General features: G+C 49.2%; 5 protein-coding genes across 5 annotated transcripts; 3 read left to right on the top strand and 2 right to left on the bottom strand.

Moving 5' to 3' along the window:
• Positions 1 to 825: 825 nt before the first annotated feature.
• CI109_100416 (uncharacterized protein) lies at positions 826 to 3,450 on the top strand (the record flags this gene model as incomplete). The annotated part of the gene is made up of 12 exons (XM_065966788.1): positions 826 to 913; positions 1,067 to 1,152; positions 1,231 to 1,289; positions 1,384 to 1,449; positions 1,522 to 1,594; positions 1,708 to 1,805; positions 1,882 to 1,976; positions 2,029 to 2,398; positions 2,451 to 2,507; positions 2,577 to 2,592; positions 2,658 to 3,059; positions 3,151 to 3,450. 12 exons carry the CDS (start codon positions 826 to 828, stop codon positions 3,448 to 3,450), a joined length of 1,710 nt encoding a protein of 569 aa, XP_065822860.1.
• Positions 3,451 to 4,444: 994 nt separating this feature from the next.
• CI109_100415 (uncharacterized protein) lies at positions 4,445 to 7,923 on the top strand (the record flags this gene model as incomplete). Its single annotated transcript, XM_032002921.1, has 7 exons — positions 4,445 to 4,639; positions 4,704 to 4,726; positions 4,779 to 4,825; positions 4,878 to 4,953; positions 5,017 to 5,071; positions 5,136 to 7,612; positions 7,680 to 7,923. The coding sequence occupies 7 exons, from the start codon at positions 4,445 to 4,447 to the stop codon at positions 7,921 to 7,923; spliced, it is 3,117 nt and encodes a 1,038-aa protein (XP_031862728.1).
• A 221-nt stretch (positions 7,924 to 8,144) lies between these two features.
• On the bottom strand, positions 8,145 to 9,131 carry CI109_100414 (uncharacterized protein; the record flags this gene model as incomplete). The annotated part of the gene is made up of 1 exon (XM_032002922.1): positions 8,145 to 9,131. The coding sequence occupies one exon, from the start codon at positions 9,129 to 9,131 to the stop codon at positions 8,145 to 8,147; it is 987 nt and encodes a 328-aa protein (XP_031862729.1).
• An 851-nt stretch (positions 9,132 to 9,982) lies between these two features.
• CI109_100413 (uncharacterized protein) lies at positions 9,983 to 11,989 on the bottom strand (the record flags this gene model as incomplete). The annotated part of the gene is made up of 4 exons (XM_032002923.1): positions 9,983 to 10,207; positions 10,281 to 10,399; positions 10,465 to 10,481; positions 10,551 to 11,989. 4 exons carry the CDS (start codon positions 11,987 to 11,989, stop codon positions 9,983 to 9,985), a joined length of 1,800 nt encoding a protein of 599 aa, XP_031862730.1.
• A 985-nt stretch (positions 11,990 to 12,974) lies between these two features.
• On the top strand, positions 12,975 to 15,412 carry CI109_100412 (uncharacterized protein; the record flags this gene model as incomplete). Its single annotated transcript, XM_032002924.1, has 6 exons — positions 12,975 to 13,075; positions 13,242 to 13,315; positions 13,390 to 13,442; positions 13,521 to 14,765; positions 14,838 to 14,986; positions 15,052 to 15,412. 6 exons carry the CDS (start codon positions 12,975 to 12,977, stop codon positions 15,410 to 15,412), a joined length of 1,983 nt encoding a protein of 660 aa, XP_031862731.1.
• Between the last annotated feature and the right edge of the window lie 1,000 nt (positions 15,413 to 16,412).

Below are 16,412 nucleotides of genomic sequence, written 5' to 3'. Positions count from 1 at the left end.
AACTACGGATCGATGATATCGTACATATCTTTGCTCAGGGTCCACAACATGGATTTAGACTTTTAGCATAACCCTTCGACAGTGCCAGTACGCCGACAGACAGGTATGGGAAATCGATTTGAAGGGGGATGGATAATGATGATGACGAAAATTATTGTTTGGTTTATGGATGATGCCGTTTATTACGAGTACGAGTACCAGTACGAGTGGTGTTCACTCATAATAGATGGTAACGCGTGACGAACACTTCTTTTTGAGCATAAGCACGAGTTGGGTCGAGTGATCATTCCCTACTCTATCCTATCGTACTCGTACTCGTATTGTGTTCTGTCATTACGATTCTTGCATCGGTCGGTGTAACGAACCACTCGAATTCACGGATATCACCAGTTCAAGACAGGAGCAATCTTGATATTGGCATCGGCTCGAGGGATAACAGTAGTCACCTATCACGTTTTGTGAGTATCTCCTCGTTCTTCTGGGCCTTCCGACACTTGGAACGCTCTCTGCACCCAAGTGTATTATAGACTCGAGTGGATTGGAGCGGATGAGCTGAATCGTACCCCTCACTTGATACAAGCATCAGAATCTCCCAATATCAGCATCCACATCATTCACGCGATCTTAACCTGGACACTCGTCTCGCCTCGCATTTCCATCCCTCCCTATACCGAGAGATGTCACCGGACTTCCCCTCCGACAATTAACGATCGACTTGACCCTCCGACATTTCACATAATCCAGGACCGATACTCCTATTTCAATCACGAACGTTGAGAACGAATACGCGCACGAGCACGAAACATAGCATATCGCGTTTTCAAGATGTTCGGGACAAATCATAAGAGCGGACAAACGCCTCTACCAGTCGCTCAAATAGCGGTTTTGATGGGCGTCAGACTGGCCGAACCGAGTGAGTCGACGAGCGTACTCACGAAGGGAAATCACGCTTATGGGTGTGTTCTGTCAACTCGTTGTGGGCTGTAGTCAGTTATACAGGTGAGTAGTGTGCCATTCACCTCTGTGTATGGAAAGTGCTGATCATCTGCCTGCTTCGGAACCAAAGTCATATTTCCGTTTATCAACCAGATGGTAGAAGAGCTAGGGGTGACCAACAATCCCGATCGGATAGGCTTCTACTCTGGTCTAGTTGTGTGTTTACCTTCTGCAGACCCTCCTCCTCCTCCACTTCCGAGCCTGATCACTGAGCTAATGATATTGGTGTCTTAGGAATCGGTATTTGCGTTTGTACAATTCTTCACCGTCTACCACTGGGCGAAGATGTCAGAGTGAGTACCCATCCTCCTCTTGATCCCACCCTGGATCCAAAATGGCCCTCACCACGAAAGATCATTAAGGCTGACGAATGTTGATTATCGTTAGTCAAGTAGGTCGGAAACCTATCATCTTGATTGGACTAGCAGGAGTCGCGATCTCTGGATCATTATTGTGAGTTGGCTTCGCTGACCACCTCATCATTGGCTGTATTGGGAAGAACGATGCTTATCCATCTTACAATAGCGGCTTGGCCACATCGTTCTGGATGATGATCGTGTTTAGATGTCTAAGTGGGGCTTTGAACGGAAATGTTGCGGTGAGTGTGGCTCACGACTGCCAAGACAAGCGAGGCGATCTCCAGTCTCCTGTATCAACAATCTGGCGGCACTGGTTGACGGAGAGAAGCATACTGATGCTGACCTGTTGCAGGTGATCAAAGCTGCAATAGGTGATGTCACGGACGAAACCAATTCGACCGAGGCTTTCGCGATGTATGGTTTGACGTGGACTGTGGGATCTATAATAGGGTGAGTCAGACGAGTATTCATTCTCCATTGCCTCTAGTATACCAGACATGGCAGCTAACGTGGTTTGACCGTCTAGCAACGCTATGGGAGGGACATTATCACATCCTTTCGAGACATATCCAAGTATATTCGGCACTATAGGCGCTTTCCAAGTCCATCCATATCTCCTTCGTGAGTCGTTCCTGATTTTGGCGTAACCCATTACTGATTCTCGATATCGCAGCATGTATCGTCTCTGCAACCTGCACATTAGCAGGCTTCTTATTCTGCTTGATATTCTACCAAGAATCATTACCTTCAACCAATTCATCTCGACAACGTCGATCTTTCTCCCTATCCATTCTCGCATCTCCATTCATCAAGAACCATAAACGACATTCGTCCTCCGCCTCATTGGTTTCGGAAGCAGAGACGCTAGTCGACCCAGAAGCTGCAGCGAGGGAAGAGCTGCTAGGTGGGAAATCAAGCTATGAGAGAAATCGAAGTGGTAGTATCGGTGGAGGAGCACCTGAGCCAGGGGGAGGTTGGAGTCTTATGGAGTTGATGAGATTCAGAAAAGTCAAAGTAATGACGGGGAACGTTTTCCTCAATGCGTGAGTGATTGATGACTTGTTTTAAGGTGTGCGTCTGATGTATGTGCGTTAGGTTTGTCCAAGGAGGTTGGACAGCTGCATCTCTGTTATTCTTCTTCGACCCGAACAAGTGAGTGATCAGCGATGTGAGTGTAAGGTTGATGATGCTGATCATTCCACCCCATTGCTTCCTCTTCAGTGGGCTAGGCATGTCTGTGAGTCTAAATCATTTGCATGCACTCTGCAAATAACGCCACTAACTAGGGTTTCCAACCCTCAGGCTCAAGCTATCGGGATAGTGATGGCGATCAATGGACTTTGGACGATTCTCTGTCAGATCCTTCTGCTCACACGATTTCGACGGTGGTTCGGTATCTCACTCGCCTACAAACTCCTTTCTGCAGGTTGGCCACTCATATACATCTTCCTCCCTCTCCTGCGCAATGTCTTAATCGCCACAGAAACGCCGATCCCTCATGATTCAATTTCTAACCCGAATGGATACGGACCCCGAGTCTATGCCGCGGAACGAGGATGGCCGACGCTGATCTGCGTCAACTTGTACCTGTGTTTTGTGACACTTGTGAATATGTCGAATGGTCTCTTGATGGTCTTGGTTAATTTTGCCAGTCCGGATAAGACGGCTCTCGGCGCTATGAATGGGATTACCACAGCTGCAGGAGTGAGTAAGGCGATAGGCCAGGTCACCTCTCGAGCACTAGCCTGAGTGTGATGCATTTCAATGGGCTTCACTGACGAACTACTTCTCATAGTGTATGGCTCGTGTGATTGGACCTTCATTGGTCTCTGCCTTGTATGCCATCTCGATGGATGGTAAAGTCCTAGGTGGACGATTATGGTGGATTTTCATGGCTTTCATGTCCGTCATCAATTCTGGAGTATGTCTCTTGATCGAGCCAGACAAGACTGCAGCGGGTCTGAGAGTCGAAGGTGGAATAGATGAGCATGATGATGATGAGCAAGAGGAAGGAGGGGTCGGTGTGGAGTTGGAAAGGGTGGGATGGGATGATGAGCATAGGGATAAAGATGGGAATACGCCGCGGAGTATATAACCCAGCACGTTAGTGCATTATTGCGTCTCCGTGACACCTTTTTGTACATAATGTTTGTGATCATAGTCGTCATCTTTGCATAGTAGTCGGACTCGGCGTTTGTGATCCTCCTTGGCTCAGCAAGCGAAGCTCGGTCTTTGGCTGTGATATGGCCATTGACCGAGCTCATGCTCGGCGGTCGGGCCAAGATACCCTCGCTCCCTCTACTCCTTCCTTCCGCGGTGTCTGTGAGACGACCTATGCTGTTTGACCTCACTGCCCTCGGCGGTGCTTGTGCGATTCTCTCCGCAGAGAAATTGCATATGTAAGAATACACTGGACTAAATTAAACTCCTTGTCAGATCTCCGGTAAAGATGAGTGAATATGCGATCTTCTTGTTGACCTTGGTCGAACAGGGGCGGTTCTGACGCCACCTCGTGTTTTTAGTCAGATTCGGTGATGCGGATCTGATCTGATCTGATCTATCAGTCACATACTTGATGCATTTCCGCAGTCAACTTTGATCCGTTAAACCCTCGGCTCGGCCACCGGTCATCGAGTGTATTTTTTTTATCGTTAGACTTTATATACTCTACGAGTATACTTAACTGTACTCGTACCGTTGAACGGGGTCAATCTAGTTCCATCATCATATATTAATCAAACTTACGTGAGTCGATCCCACCTACCGACTCGACATCATACGATAAAGTCAACTGCCGCCGCCGCCGCCCAGTGCACTGTTATACTATAATACGAGTAACTTACGATTCATTAGTAAAGGGAGACCGACGGTCAAGCCGAGTACATTTGTACAATAAAGTGTCGATTACGTCTCACTCTCGGCCATATCATTTCATTCCCCTTTTTCTTCAACTATCACACGGGCATGCAATCGTCCTCATCAATAACTCATCCTCATCATCAACACCATCGGCACTTGCATACCCATCAGCCTCTGTTGCGCCAAACAAGCAGCATACTCCTCGAGAAGCGACCTGCATACCACACAATATGAAGAATCAACCGCCGTTAACAACAAGCTCATCGTCTACTCCGCCCATACAACAAGTGTCGCCAAGGAGGATGTCTACCCCAGCGAGGAATGGAAGTGGGAGTGGGAGCGGGAGTAATAGTCTAGACATTGGCGGATCAGGTCAGAACCAGGTGGATCTGGCTGAAGCAGAAGCCAAGAGGAGGAAAATACAGGTGAGTGAGGACTGAATAACAGCAACACCAAATGATTACGACTGAGCATGGTATCAATACACAGCGAGCTTGCGATGTGTGTAGAAGGTACGTCTTTCCACACGATATCAAAGAATACCAACGCTGACTCTGCCTGCAGGAAGAAGATCAAATGCGATGGACCTATGAATAGCCTAAGCGCAAGCAGTGAGTGCGCTCATCCACCAGATGCGGTTCAGTATTGATAGTTTTGGGATAGAATGTGCACATTGCCAAGAATACGGCCTGGACTGCACATACGTAGAGGCCGCAAAGAGAAGAGGACCGCCCAAAGGGTATGTTATGATGTCTCCATTTACTCCTCTTCTGCAACGGTGCCGCTCACACTGCTTTGATAGCTATCTCGACACATTGGAACAACGGTGCGGTCGTCTGGAAAGAATACTACGGCAGGTGAGCCGAACTATACAGCTGGCTACTTGACTTCTTGCGGACCTAATCCCTTTCCTCCGCGCAGCTCTATCCATCTGTCGATTTCAGCGAATACGTTGGACCTCTTCCCGACCGCGACGACTTCGACCTGAATACTTACCGCGAATCCCTCCGATCCCTTCAAATACCTCCATATCCCGCTGTCAAACCGTTCAAAGCGCCCTCTCGTTCGTTAGATTCCCAACCCGGTGCATCTGAGCTACCCGACGCCTCTCCCGATGGGAGTACTACTCAAGCTGGTTCACCACCACTCAGAGTGCTAGGATCGAAACCTTGGATAGCATATGAACAGGATCCTAGCCGACCGCCAGAAGAGGGAGACACAGAAGAGCAAGCTGCCATCCACCTGTCAATTGCGACAACGATGAGCAAGCTGGATGTCCGAGATGCCCACTGGCGATACCACGGAAAGGCTTCGGGTGCTCATCTGATGAGGACGTTCCACGAACTCAAGTATCGGGGCCTCGACACCACTCATCTCGTTGAAGGTATCAACAGCAACAAACGACCAGAATACTGGCAGGTGCCAGAGTGGGAAGTTGTCATTGCCAACGAAGGCCTGAATCCCCTTGACTGGTCCATCTGGCCCGAACCTGGTCTGGATATCGAGCTCATCGACGCATATTTCGACCATGTCAACCTACATCTTCCCCTTCTGAACCATATCTGGTTCAAACGACAGTATGACTCACGTCTCTACAAGAGCAATCACGGTTTCGCGAGAGTCTGCCTAATGGTGTTTGCGAATGGAGCGAGGTTTATCGACGATCCCCGTGTACTTTGGCCGACAGACCTTTCGATGACGACTGAGGGGAAAGAAAGGTTAAAATCCGACACCGATGGTACGCTTCGTTACTCGGCTGGTTGGCACTTCATCAGGGCACTACTACGTATGGGCAGGAGCATTCTGCACGGACCGAATCTGTACGAATTCCAGACTCAAGTCCTCATCTGTCAATTCCTGCAAGGGAGTGCTATTCCACATCTTATGTGGATACTGTCCGGTATTGGGTTGAGGTCAGCGCAAGAACTAGGGATTCACGTGCGTGCAACCCTGATGCACGCTGATCCGATCGAACGAGCGTTATACAACCGCGCGTTCTGGTGCTTGTATCATATTGATCGAGTTAATTGTGCCGCAATTGGACGATCTGTCGCTATTCAAGACACCGACTTTGATGCTGATTATCCGATCGATGTCGATGACGAGTACTGGGACACCGGTGACCCTGCACGCAACTTCAAACAGCCAGAAGGAGCTCGTATATCAAAGGTGGCAGCTTTCACCCAGATGTTGAAGCTCGACCACATCACTGGAGCGGCACTGCGAACAATATACGCGATCAACAAACTTCCCGAACACCGTGCTGACGTTGCTGCCCAAAGGGCTGTGGTCGTCGAGCTAGACTCGGCGCTCAACTCGTGGGCTGACAATGTGCCAGATGAGCTACGATGGGATCCTACACGGGCCGATTACCGAATCTTTTCGCAGTCTGCGGTCCTTTACGCACAATACTATTACTGCCAAATCCTGGTCCATCGACCTTTCATCCCTACACCTAGCAATCAAGTGTCTGCCGGTCTACCCTCCCTTGCCATCTGTGCGAACGCTGCTCGATCAATCTGCAACATTCTCGATGCGTCGTTGCGTCGGGGAAGACAGGAAGGAGAATTACCAGGTCGAGCGCTCAATGTCGCATTTATGATCCCGGCTGCTATTGCCAACATCGTCCTTCTCATCAATATATATTCCGGTAAGCAAACGCCAAAGGAGCGAGAGCGGGCTGTCGGGGATATCAAGCGTTGCATTGCGGCGATGAAGGAGTTGGAAATGACTTGGCGACTTGCTGGGAAGATGACGGATATGATGGTGGAATTGGCTAGAGAACCCGACATGCCTAAGGCGGGCGGGGTGGATCATGGAGAAAAAAGGGCATTCAATTACGAGAACGAATCGGTATTAGGGAGATCGAGGTCGGGAGACGAACCGCAAGTTGTTGTTCGACCAAATGGCGGTGCAGCTCCGCCCTTACCTCCGATCGATGCGGAAGACGACGCACTACGCCGAGTTCATTCATCCCATACCCCGCAGCAAGGAGATATCTCTTCTCGATCTGATTCATCGCCATCGACCCTTCAATCCTTTGCACCTCCCACACATGAATCGACATCGACATCCCGTACCGCCACCGACAGCTCAAGTAGCACCGCCCTTCCAACACCAGTTAACGGCTATGCGACCATGGACCCACCGCACCAGAACCTGGGGTACGGTGGACCCATCAACACCCCTAGCAACCCCATATCTCTCCCATCACAACAACAGCAGCAACAGTATTATCAGTCCTCATCGTTTCCGCAACCGCAGATGCAAAACTTTGATACGCTTTTCGACCCGCAGAGCTTTGAGACTCAGTTGATGGGTCTGGGTAATATGACCTTTGGCGCGCAAGAGATGCCGGGAGAGACCGATGTGTGGACTCAGCTCTTCAGCGATTACACGTGAGTTGATTGTGCATCGGACAACAATCTCGCGAAGTAGTACTGATGCTTCGGTGCTCTCGTTTAGCGGTCAAGACATTCAAGGATTGTGGACGACGGGAGATGTATGGCAGCAGGATCTAGGAATGCAGCAACAGCAACAAACACAGCCACCGATGATCGTACAGCAACCACAGCGCCAGTATGCTCCGGATCAAACTCAGCAACAGCAGCAGCAGCAGCAGCAGCAACCACAACAACAACAACCACAACGACAACAGCAACAAGCATACAATTGGAACACCCACGGGATGCAAGGTGACAGATCGTAGGACTGATTAATGAGAAGGATCATGAACTTCAGAAAAAACTCCGACTCGGAAGCGCATAATCTCATGTATTGTGAGAAGTGCTTGTTGTATATAGTATCTTGCAGTGTTAATGATTGCATCGATCCATAATGCAAATAATGCATCTGATTTGACCTCTCTAAACCTTTTGTCCTTTACCACTGGCTGGATGTGTCCCTTTACCTTCCCCCCACCATCGTTTCTCAAAACGCGATGTCATTCAAAAAGTTGCCTATCAACTCTGCCACCTCCTGGACATGAGTCCCAAGTATGAAATGCGGTCCATCCAGGAGATGCGCCTTGCCCTTGTAGACATTTGCGTCCTTCTTGTACGCTTCTGCGCCTTTCGGATCGAATGCGACATCATCTTCACCCCACGCTACGAGTAGTGGGACTTGACTCTCTCGGAAATATCGTTGGAAAGATGGATAAAGAGCGACGTTGTGTTGATAATCGTAGAATAGGTCGAGCTGAATATCTATATGGTCTTGACCATTGATATTGAGCAAATGATCGATCCTGTACGAAAGAGGATCAATACGATCCACTCGATCCGATGTTTTTGTACCACTACCGAAATATTGCGATTTGAGATTTTCTGCATCGGATAAGAATTGGCCTAGAGCTTGTCGAGAAGGAGCATGATGACGATCGTTTGTCTTCCACCACGATTGGAGAGGACTCCAGAACTCGGGTGAAAGTCCTTCTTCATACGCATTTCCATTCTGCGAGATTATCCCTCTGATCGTTGGAACTCGTCTCTCGTCCTCGTCCTTGTCTTCGGCGTGTCGTTTCTGTTCCTGTTCTTGTTCTAGGAGAAGGGCAAGTCGGAAAGCTGTCGGCATACCATAATCAAATCCGTAAACCATAAACTCTTCAATGTTCAATTGATCGATGAATTCACGAATTACAATTGCCATATTCTCAAAAGTATGTTCGTACCCCGCACGGGAAGGGTTGGAAGGGACGGTAGTCAATCCGAATCCTGGTAAGTCGGGAGAAATGACTCGATATCCCTTTCCACCCCCAGCGAGGAGAGGAGAGAGGGCATTGAATTGGATTGAAGAGGATGGGAAGCCGTGAAGTAGTAAGATCGTGGGCGAAGTTGGGACACCGGAGAGGGTGTAGTGGACCGTCACTCCCGAAGAAGGGAGAGGGAGATCATGGTGCGTGAGGACAGGGAGGGACATTGTCAGTCGAATCCGAGAGGTTGAGCGAGTTTGGCTTCGGGTAGACTACTTTGTGGGTCGTCTGTTGGTTCCAAGGCAGGATGATTCGCTGCGATACGGTACGTTCTACTTTGTGTTCAGTGTCGGACACCTTACCGTCCTTTTATACATACCAATCGACGTCTCACAACCTCGTCACACCATTATGCTTGATAAGCAGCTTAGTCAGACAATGATCGAGTTAACCGACAATCTCTTTCATTTGCACATTGTTCCATGCACATTGTACCATACAGCATGCACGATACGCCAAGACATCGTCACGACCCGTGTTGAAAACAATCCCAAATAGCGCTAAATTCATGATTATCGCAGCGGCTGATTAAGTGATTGATAAGCAGAAACTTAAGTTTATCGCGTACCTTTTTTCCTACATATGGCGCCCGAGAGAGGCGATTTGACCGTTCAACGGATCGCGGCATTTCCGTCAACTTGTGACGAACGTGGTCTGGTCGTAATGATGCGAGTCTGTAGTAGTACCGGTGTGGAGCTTGTCCATCGCGGAGTCGGAGGGGCTATGCAACGGAAGAAGGGTATGGATCACTGATGACACCTGTAAGCAGCATACTGGGAGCTTAGTTCCCTGCGAGCAAGTTTATCGCTTTCGATCAGACCTGGTGAAAGTCTACTCCTGATCTTGTTCTGCAGTGTATGAATGCATACGAGCAATCCGTTTAGCAATTCTATACGTCTATGATTGATAGTTCCGACATGTCAAGATCCTTCGTCCACTTCTTTCACTAAATAAGCAAGCTCCTTGCCAGTAACAAAGATGACGACCTAGCACTATACTTCCCATTATGTCTATAGATTTACTCCTGCTCTTCTGCCTGCTCCCGTTGCGCTTTCAGCTCCTCCCTACCTGGCATCTCCTCCTCTTCCACAATCATAAGAGCTAACACCGTCACGATCGACACGACAAGGTTGAATCTCCATACAAGACGAAGTGCGTGGTCGTATGCGTCTACCGCGGGGAGTTGGTATTTTGCAGGAAGGGTTCGTATTGACGAGGTTGAGTGACGAATCGTATATATGATCTGAGGTTGGGTCAACCAGCATTTGCCAGATACGACTTGAGAAAGAAACGCCGTGACGTTCGGCTAAACATACCTCTTTGGCTTCAGGTCCTGTGATTGCCCGAGTTAAGTCCTTCAACACGACGGACTGGACGATAGCAGCTGTGATGGCGACACCGAGTACCTGACCAATGGACCGGAAGAGGTATGTCACTGTGAAGTCACGCAGTCAGCCTCGGGTTGTCACATGATAGTCAATCGAGGCGCTTGTCACTTACTGCTTGTTGCGACAGCACTAGGATGGGTGACATACAGACAGTCAGCTCGTCAGTCTCGTTCCTGCGAAATAGCCGCCCGCACTCACGTTTCACCCTTGCCCGCTCTCTGAACATGAGTCATGAGCGCGACCAAGCTCGTTGTCAACACTCCCGCATATCCAAACCCTCCTGGACACTGTGCGATCCAGGTCAACCAATTTGGTGAATCCTTATTCCAGAAACACATCCCGATGGAAGTGACGACGATGCACAGCGAACAGATCACACCCAACCACCAGTATTTACCTGTCCGTCTCATCAACCATCCAACAAACAATGATCCCGCCCCGATGAGGATCGAATTGGGCAAGAGATGTGCCCCTGCCACCGAGGAAGAACGGAGTTTCACAATCGTGAAATACAATGGGATGTTGTAGAGGATCGAGAATTGGACGGTCACCATCGTAAACGAGGAAATGGCGATAGCGACAGGTGTTCGACGAGTAAGAAGTTTGAGAGGAAGGATCGGTTCAGGAGAGTAATACTCCTCAACAAGTAGGAAGATGATCGTAAGGATGGCCGAGGATAGCAGAAGACCCCAGATCAAGGGGTCCTTGAAAGTGTAATCGGATCCATCTGACTTGGTCGTGGAAGTCTTAATTGACATCGAGAGTAGGAGGGATGCGACGGCGAGTGCCAAAGTGATAGATCCAAGATAGTCGATTCGAGCGAGGTTGGTCCTCCAATTGGGTTTACGAGGTGTCCCCTCCTCCGTAGCCGTTGTAGGTAGATCACTTCGAGATGATGGAGGCGGAGGAGGAGGCGGCGGTCTTGCAGAAGTAGGTATCACGACGAAAGTGTAGATCAAAAGGCCGTTGATCATCAACAACGGTACTTGAGTCCCAAAAGCCCATCTCCATCCAAATTTCTCTGACATCCAACCTCCTACTGGTCCGCCCAACCCTGCTCCCAATCCGAACAACAAATTCGTGTAACCCTGATACAGACCTCGATGTCTCAAATCGACAAGATCAGTCATCAAGATTGCCCCTACACTGGCTACTCCACCACCGCCTGCTCCTGCTAGGAATCTTGCCCCGATAAGCGCATACATCGAAGGTGCGATAGCGCATCCTACCGTTCCCAAAGTGAACAGAGTGAGACCCGTCAAATGGGCATTCCGTCTTCCTATCAAGTCGGACAATCGACCGTAGATAGGTGTGAAACAGCATACTGAGAGGAGGTATGACGTTCCTAACCATGAGACTAGGGTGGAAGCGTTGAAGGCGGACCCGATATCTGATATGAGGGTAGACACGAGCGTCGAATCAAATGCGACGAGAAAGGTCGTACACCATAACGAGAGACAAACGAGTCGGAATCGTCCAGCAGATAGACCGGCAATGTTGTGATGTTCTCTCAATTGGGACTTGGACGGCGAAGAATGTGAGGTTGAGTAAGATGCCAAAGTCGGTTGGGATGTACCGAGGAGCTGAGTTTGTTCGGTCGGAGGACGATCATCGTCGGTAGCTGATCGAGAAGTCATCACCTCCGTTTGACGAAAGACTATTCCCTACGTGTGTGTACAGAAGAACAAGCAACGACGGATGGATCGAATGAGCTGAGAGGGAGAGATACCCCACTATTGTGAACTTCTTATCATTGTGATTTTGCTATCTATCAAATCAGATGGAATGCAATGAACAGATTCGTTTTTCCTTATCGCAGTCAATCAAGTCGGTCATCACCGCTGCAGGACGTCCACCAGGCGTTTTACATTTGTTTACATACAAACGACTCGAGCCACTGATGCTTCTGACTGTATGTGATAGCTGAACGAATCGAGGTTGCACCGGGCATAGCTGAGCTGAGAAGATGGATTGTATTTTGGCCAAACTTGCAACAGTACACGTATCAAGTGCGCCGCTCAACACGCGAAGGCCCGAGTATGATGCTAAGCGAGGTGTGGCATGTCTGTCGTCAAGTCGAGAGCTCCCAGTGCCGAGTTCTATATTGACGACCAGGCTCCAAAAGTGGCTCGCATGGGACCTGCTAGAAGAACAGATACGTTGCGTAACATGAATGGACATGCATTATCATGTTGCTCGACGCTCTGTATCAGATCATATAAGGCTCGTTGGGGAGCTATGGTGGGGCGGGATCAAAATGGGAATAGGAGAATAGGAGTCCAGGAATTAGATTGAATTTGGGTCAAGCGAGATGAGTGCATGGAGATGAAGATGATGTAGCTTCACTTTATGGTTATAGTTTCACTTGATTCCAGCTCTCTTGATCAACTGCTCTCTTTTGTGTTCACTTCATCACTGTTATAACATACATCTCGCATAGCATAGCATAGCCATCGCATTCGTATCACTGTCGCATATCGGAACCAACTCGATGGACTGTCTTCCCAACACCTATCACCTCGACTAGACTCACACGCCTTCCTCCCTAGTCCCCCTCACTTGTGTATGATTGATTAGATCAACAGATCCAGGAAAGGAAGACTCGAAGCACTCTCTTTCACGATGGACGTTTGGTCCATCACACTCGATCCATCATCCAAAGTGTTGCTTGCAAAGGTTTTGGGATATACGAGTATAGGATGTTGGTTGTGTGCTCAATTACCGTGAGTTGATTTGGCTTCTTCCCCTTCATGTGTCTCCCATGTGCTCGTGTGACGATTTCGGATCGTATCTTGAGTCTCGTGCGAGTGGTAGAAATGGTATCCCCTCTGTTGTCTGTCCGAGTGGGGCGACCAGGAGACTGACTTGTATCTTCCATCTCACCCACAGCCAAGTCATCAAAAATGCTACGCTCAAGTCTTGTGAGGGGTTGGCGCTGCCATTCCTGGTCAACTGGATGTTTGGTAAGTGTGACAGACTACACCAATGTCATACTATCATACATTGCCCCGGGCAGCTGACCCTCATCACGTCGCAGGTGATATCACAAATCTGGTCGGATGCCTTTTGACGGATCAATTACCATTTCAAGTGAGCTTCTCAACCACTCGCTCGAATTCTGCAGGTGTGATGTGCTTCACAATACTGATCTTTGTGTCCCTCTCTCAGACCTACCTCGCAGCATACTTTTGCATAGTGGACCTTGCGCTACTAGCCCAGTTCTTCCACTACCGCTCGACCCCAACTGTAGCAACCGTTCCTTCGCCAGCCCCTCGATATCTTTCATACAACTCCCTCGTTGCGTCCCCGCATCAGTCCACGATCTTCCCTCCACACAGTGCCCCTCCACCACTCCATCCTCGGACTCGTTCCTCATCCAGCACTATCATGCCTCCTCCCCCACATACAGCACGTCCTCGACCCAAACGAGCTCACTACACGACCACGTCGTCCGCCCACCATCTTCATCCAGATATCAACGTCACTTCCCCTACTGTTGACGGATCGTACGCGGCGATCTACGAAGCTGCTTTGGATGTCGCACGAGCAGCAGAGAGAGCGAGTCGGAGAAGAAGTCATTCTCGAGCTAGATTGATGGGTTCAAGACATAATAGCAATACCAATGCTTCAATGACTGAGCTGGTGGACGGACAGGATGGCGGGGAAGAAGGGATGATGGAGAGTTTCCATTCAGATATGTCGGGGAGGACTTCCAAATCAAGTACGAGAGCGTCAAGTCCCAAAAGTGCAGCAGCGGCGAGGTTGACTCAGTCGACGGGGATCTTGCTGGACTTAGGAGGAGATAGAGGTCGATCTCGATCCAGAATACGAACTGATGCTGTCATCGTTCCCACACCCCCGGACGAAACAGTGGAGGACGTCGTAGACGAGATTGAAGGTCTGCCGAGAGAAGGATATGGATTGGGATTATATCAGGGTCCGACGGCCGTGGAGACACGAGAACATCAGAGGAGTCAGAGTCGGAGCTTGAGTCTCGCGAGGGGATCAGGCGGGAGAGGAGGAAGAAGAGCTGCCGGTGTCGCATTTATGAGCTTGGGATTGTTGGTCGGTTCAGCAGGGTGGAATGGTTCCTCGGCTAGTTTTGGAAAGATTGGAGGGGCCGCTTCGACTTCTGGAACTGTTCTTGCCTCACCTTCAAATCCTATACTCCCACGACATCCCTTGCCCTTAACCCATCACACTTCGCTATCATCGTCAGAAATACATCATGATAGCTCGCCCTATCTACTGCTCGAGTTCGACAACGGCGGCACGGGACATGATCATGATCATGGCGGTGAAACCCATCCTCCGGACTACGAGCCGAACCTAGAAAGAATCATAGGGAGAATATCAGCTTGGAGCTGTACGACACTGTATTTAACGTCTCGATTACCACAAATATGGAAGAATGTGAGTGAAATCAGTCCCTCTTGATTTGCTGTGGTGATAAACTGACGTCCGGCCCTCCTGTCGCACTTGCAGTTCCAACGCAAATCTGTAGAAGGATTGTCCATCTTGCTGTTCTTGATGGCATTCTTAGGGAACATCACCTATGTCGCGTCAATCTTACTAAACCCCGCTGGCGGGGCTGATCCAGGCGAGGCCAGTCATTATCTCTTGGAAGCACTTCCGTGAGTCTGACAGGTCAGACGTTCTCAAGGTGGTCGTTGGTTGACCTTTGCCCGAACGAACGTAGATATTTGCTAGGTTCAGGAGGTACTCTCATGTTCGATCTCACTATCATGATCCAATCTCTGATCTATGGATCATCACCACCTCTTCCTATCGTTTCGACCCAATCCGACAGAGGTTCGAGACGTCGTCATCTTTCATCAAGAAAACGACTCCGACATCTGGAAGATGGCGGTGGTGGATTCACTGTCTCGGCAGAACGAACGCCGTTACTCACCTCTACGGGTGGTCAGGTCGTTCCTACTCCTCACATCACAGACCGTGCTCTGAGTCCAGACACTACGAAGCGAGCGACGAGTAAGGGAAGATCTTCTGGCGATGGTATAACGAATGGTAGTCCTGTCAGAGCTGCCTTGATAGTTTGATCATCCGTGTGTATCTATGTGTGCGTGTGTAAATCTAAGTCATATTGGGCTTGGTGGTTTGATCTTTTCATGTCTCATTGTGCAGGAGGGGCAGATGTGTATGGTTGTCCGTGTGTGGTTGGTGTTGTAGGTTATAGAAACGTATATGAGGGGATCTGTAGAGTAAATGTGTCAAGTTACAATCTTTAGTCTCATCAATGCATATCAGCTTTTGAATTGATACAGGTGAAGCTTGTTATGTTTCCATGCAGCTTGTTCACAAGTATGGCAAAGCAAGGCTTGATACTCCAACCGGCGGTATCTGGTCATGGTCACATTTACTTAGCCTGTTTCACCTCCGAGCTAACGGACATGAATGACTGCATCGTCTGTGATCCTGTACTAATGCTCACTACTAAGTTTAATATACACCTAATTGCTGGGTGCAGGTTCGGACCGACTCCATTAGCTAGGTTATGGACCGGCACGTCACCCAACTCGAGGTATGCAACAGTATACTACAGTGCGTCAGATTTGTCTTTGTCGTAGATCATATCGGCTCGAACGGTACTGACCGGAGCTGTGTTCTACTCAATTCTTACACGAGTCGGTCCATTAGTCACTACGTGTTCTTGTGGGCGGACGGGCCCACACACAGAGTCAGCAATAAGTGGACCTGAACAAGCATAAACGAACAACAAGTATACAAATATCCGGTAAATACGTGGAGCAAAGTCCTGGATGGATGGATGGACGGTAACCAGGGTAAAAGTGTATTAACTTTGTTTCTCGGTTGAACTACTGTACCATCACTAGAGGGTTTCGTTAGATCGTCCCTTTCCTCCTTGGCGGCAATTATAGTAACATGGAGCTGATGATGTGGGTTTGTCGCCTAATTCTCATGGTGTTGGTATTGGTATTGGTATTACCGTGGGGTTGAGAGATTCGTTTCCAAGTGAGGAGAGCAGAGGAAGAGCTTTCGAAGAGCAAGCCCGGGCCGGAATGATTATGTCTGCTTGCT

This window comes from Kwoniella shandongensis, chromosome 1 (genome assembly GCF_008629635.2).
Source record: "Kwoniella shandongensis chromosome 1, complete sequence".
NCBI lineage: Eukaryota > Fungi > Basidiomycota > Tremellomycetes > Tremellales > Cryptococcaceae > Kwoniella > Kwoniella shandongensis.
Note: the sequence above shows the minus strand (reverse complement) of the source record. Positions and strands in the feature narration are given on the sequence as shown.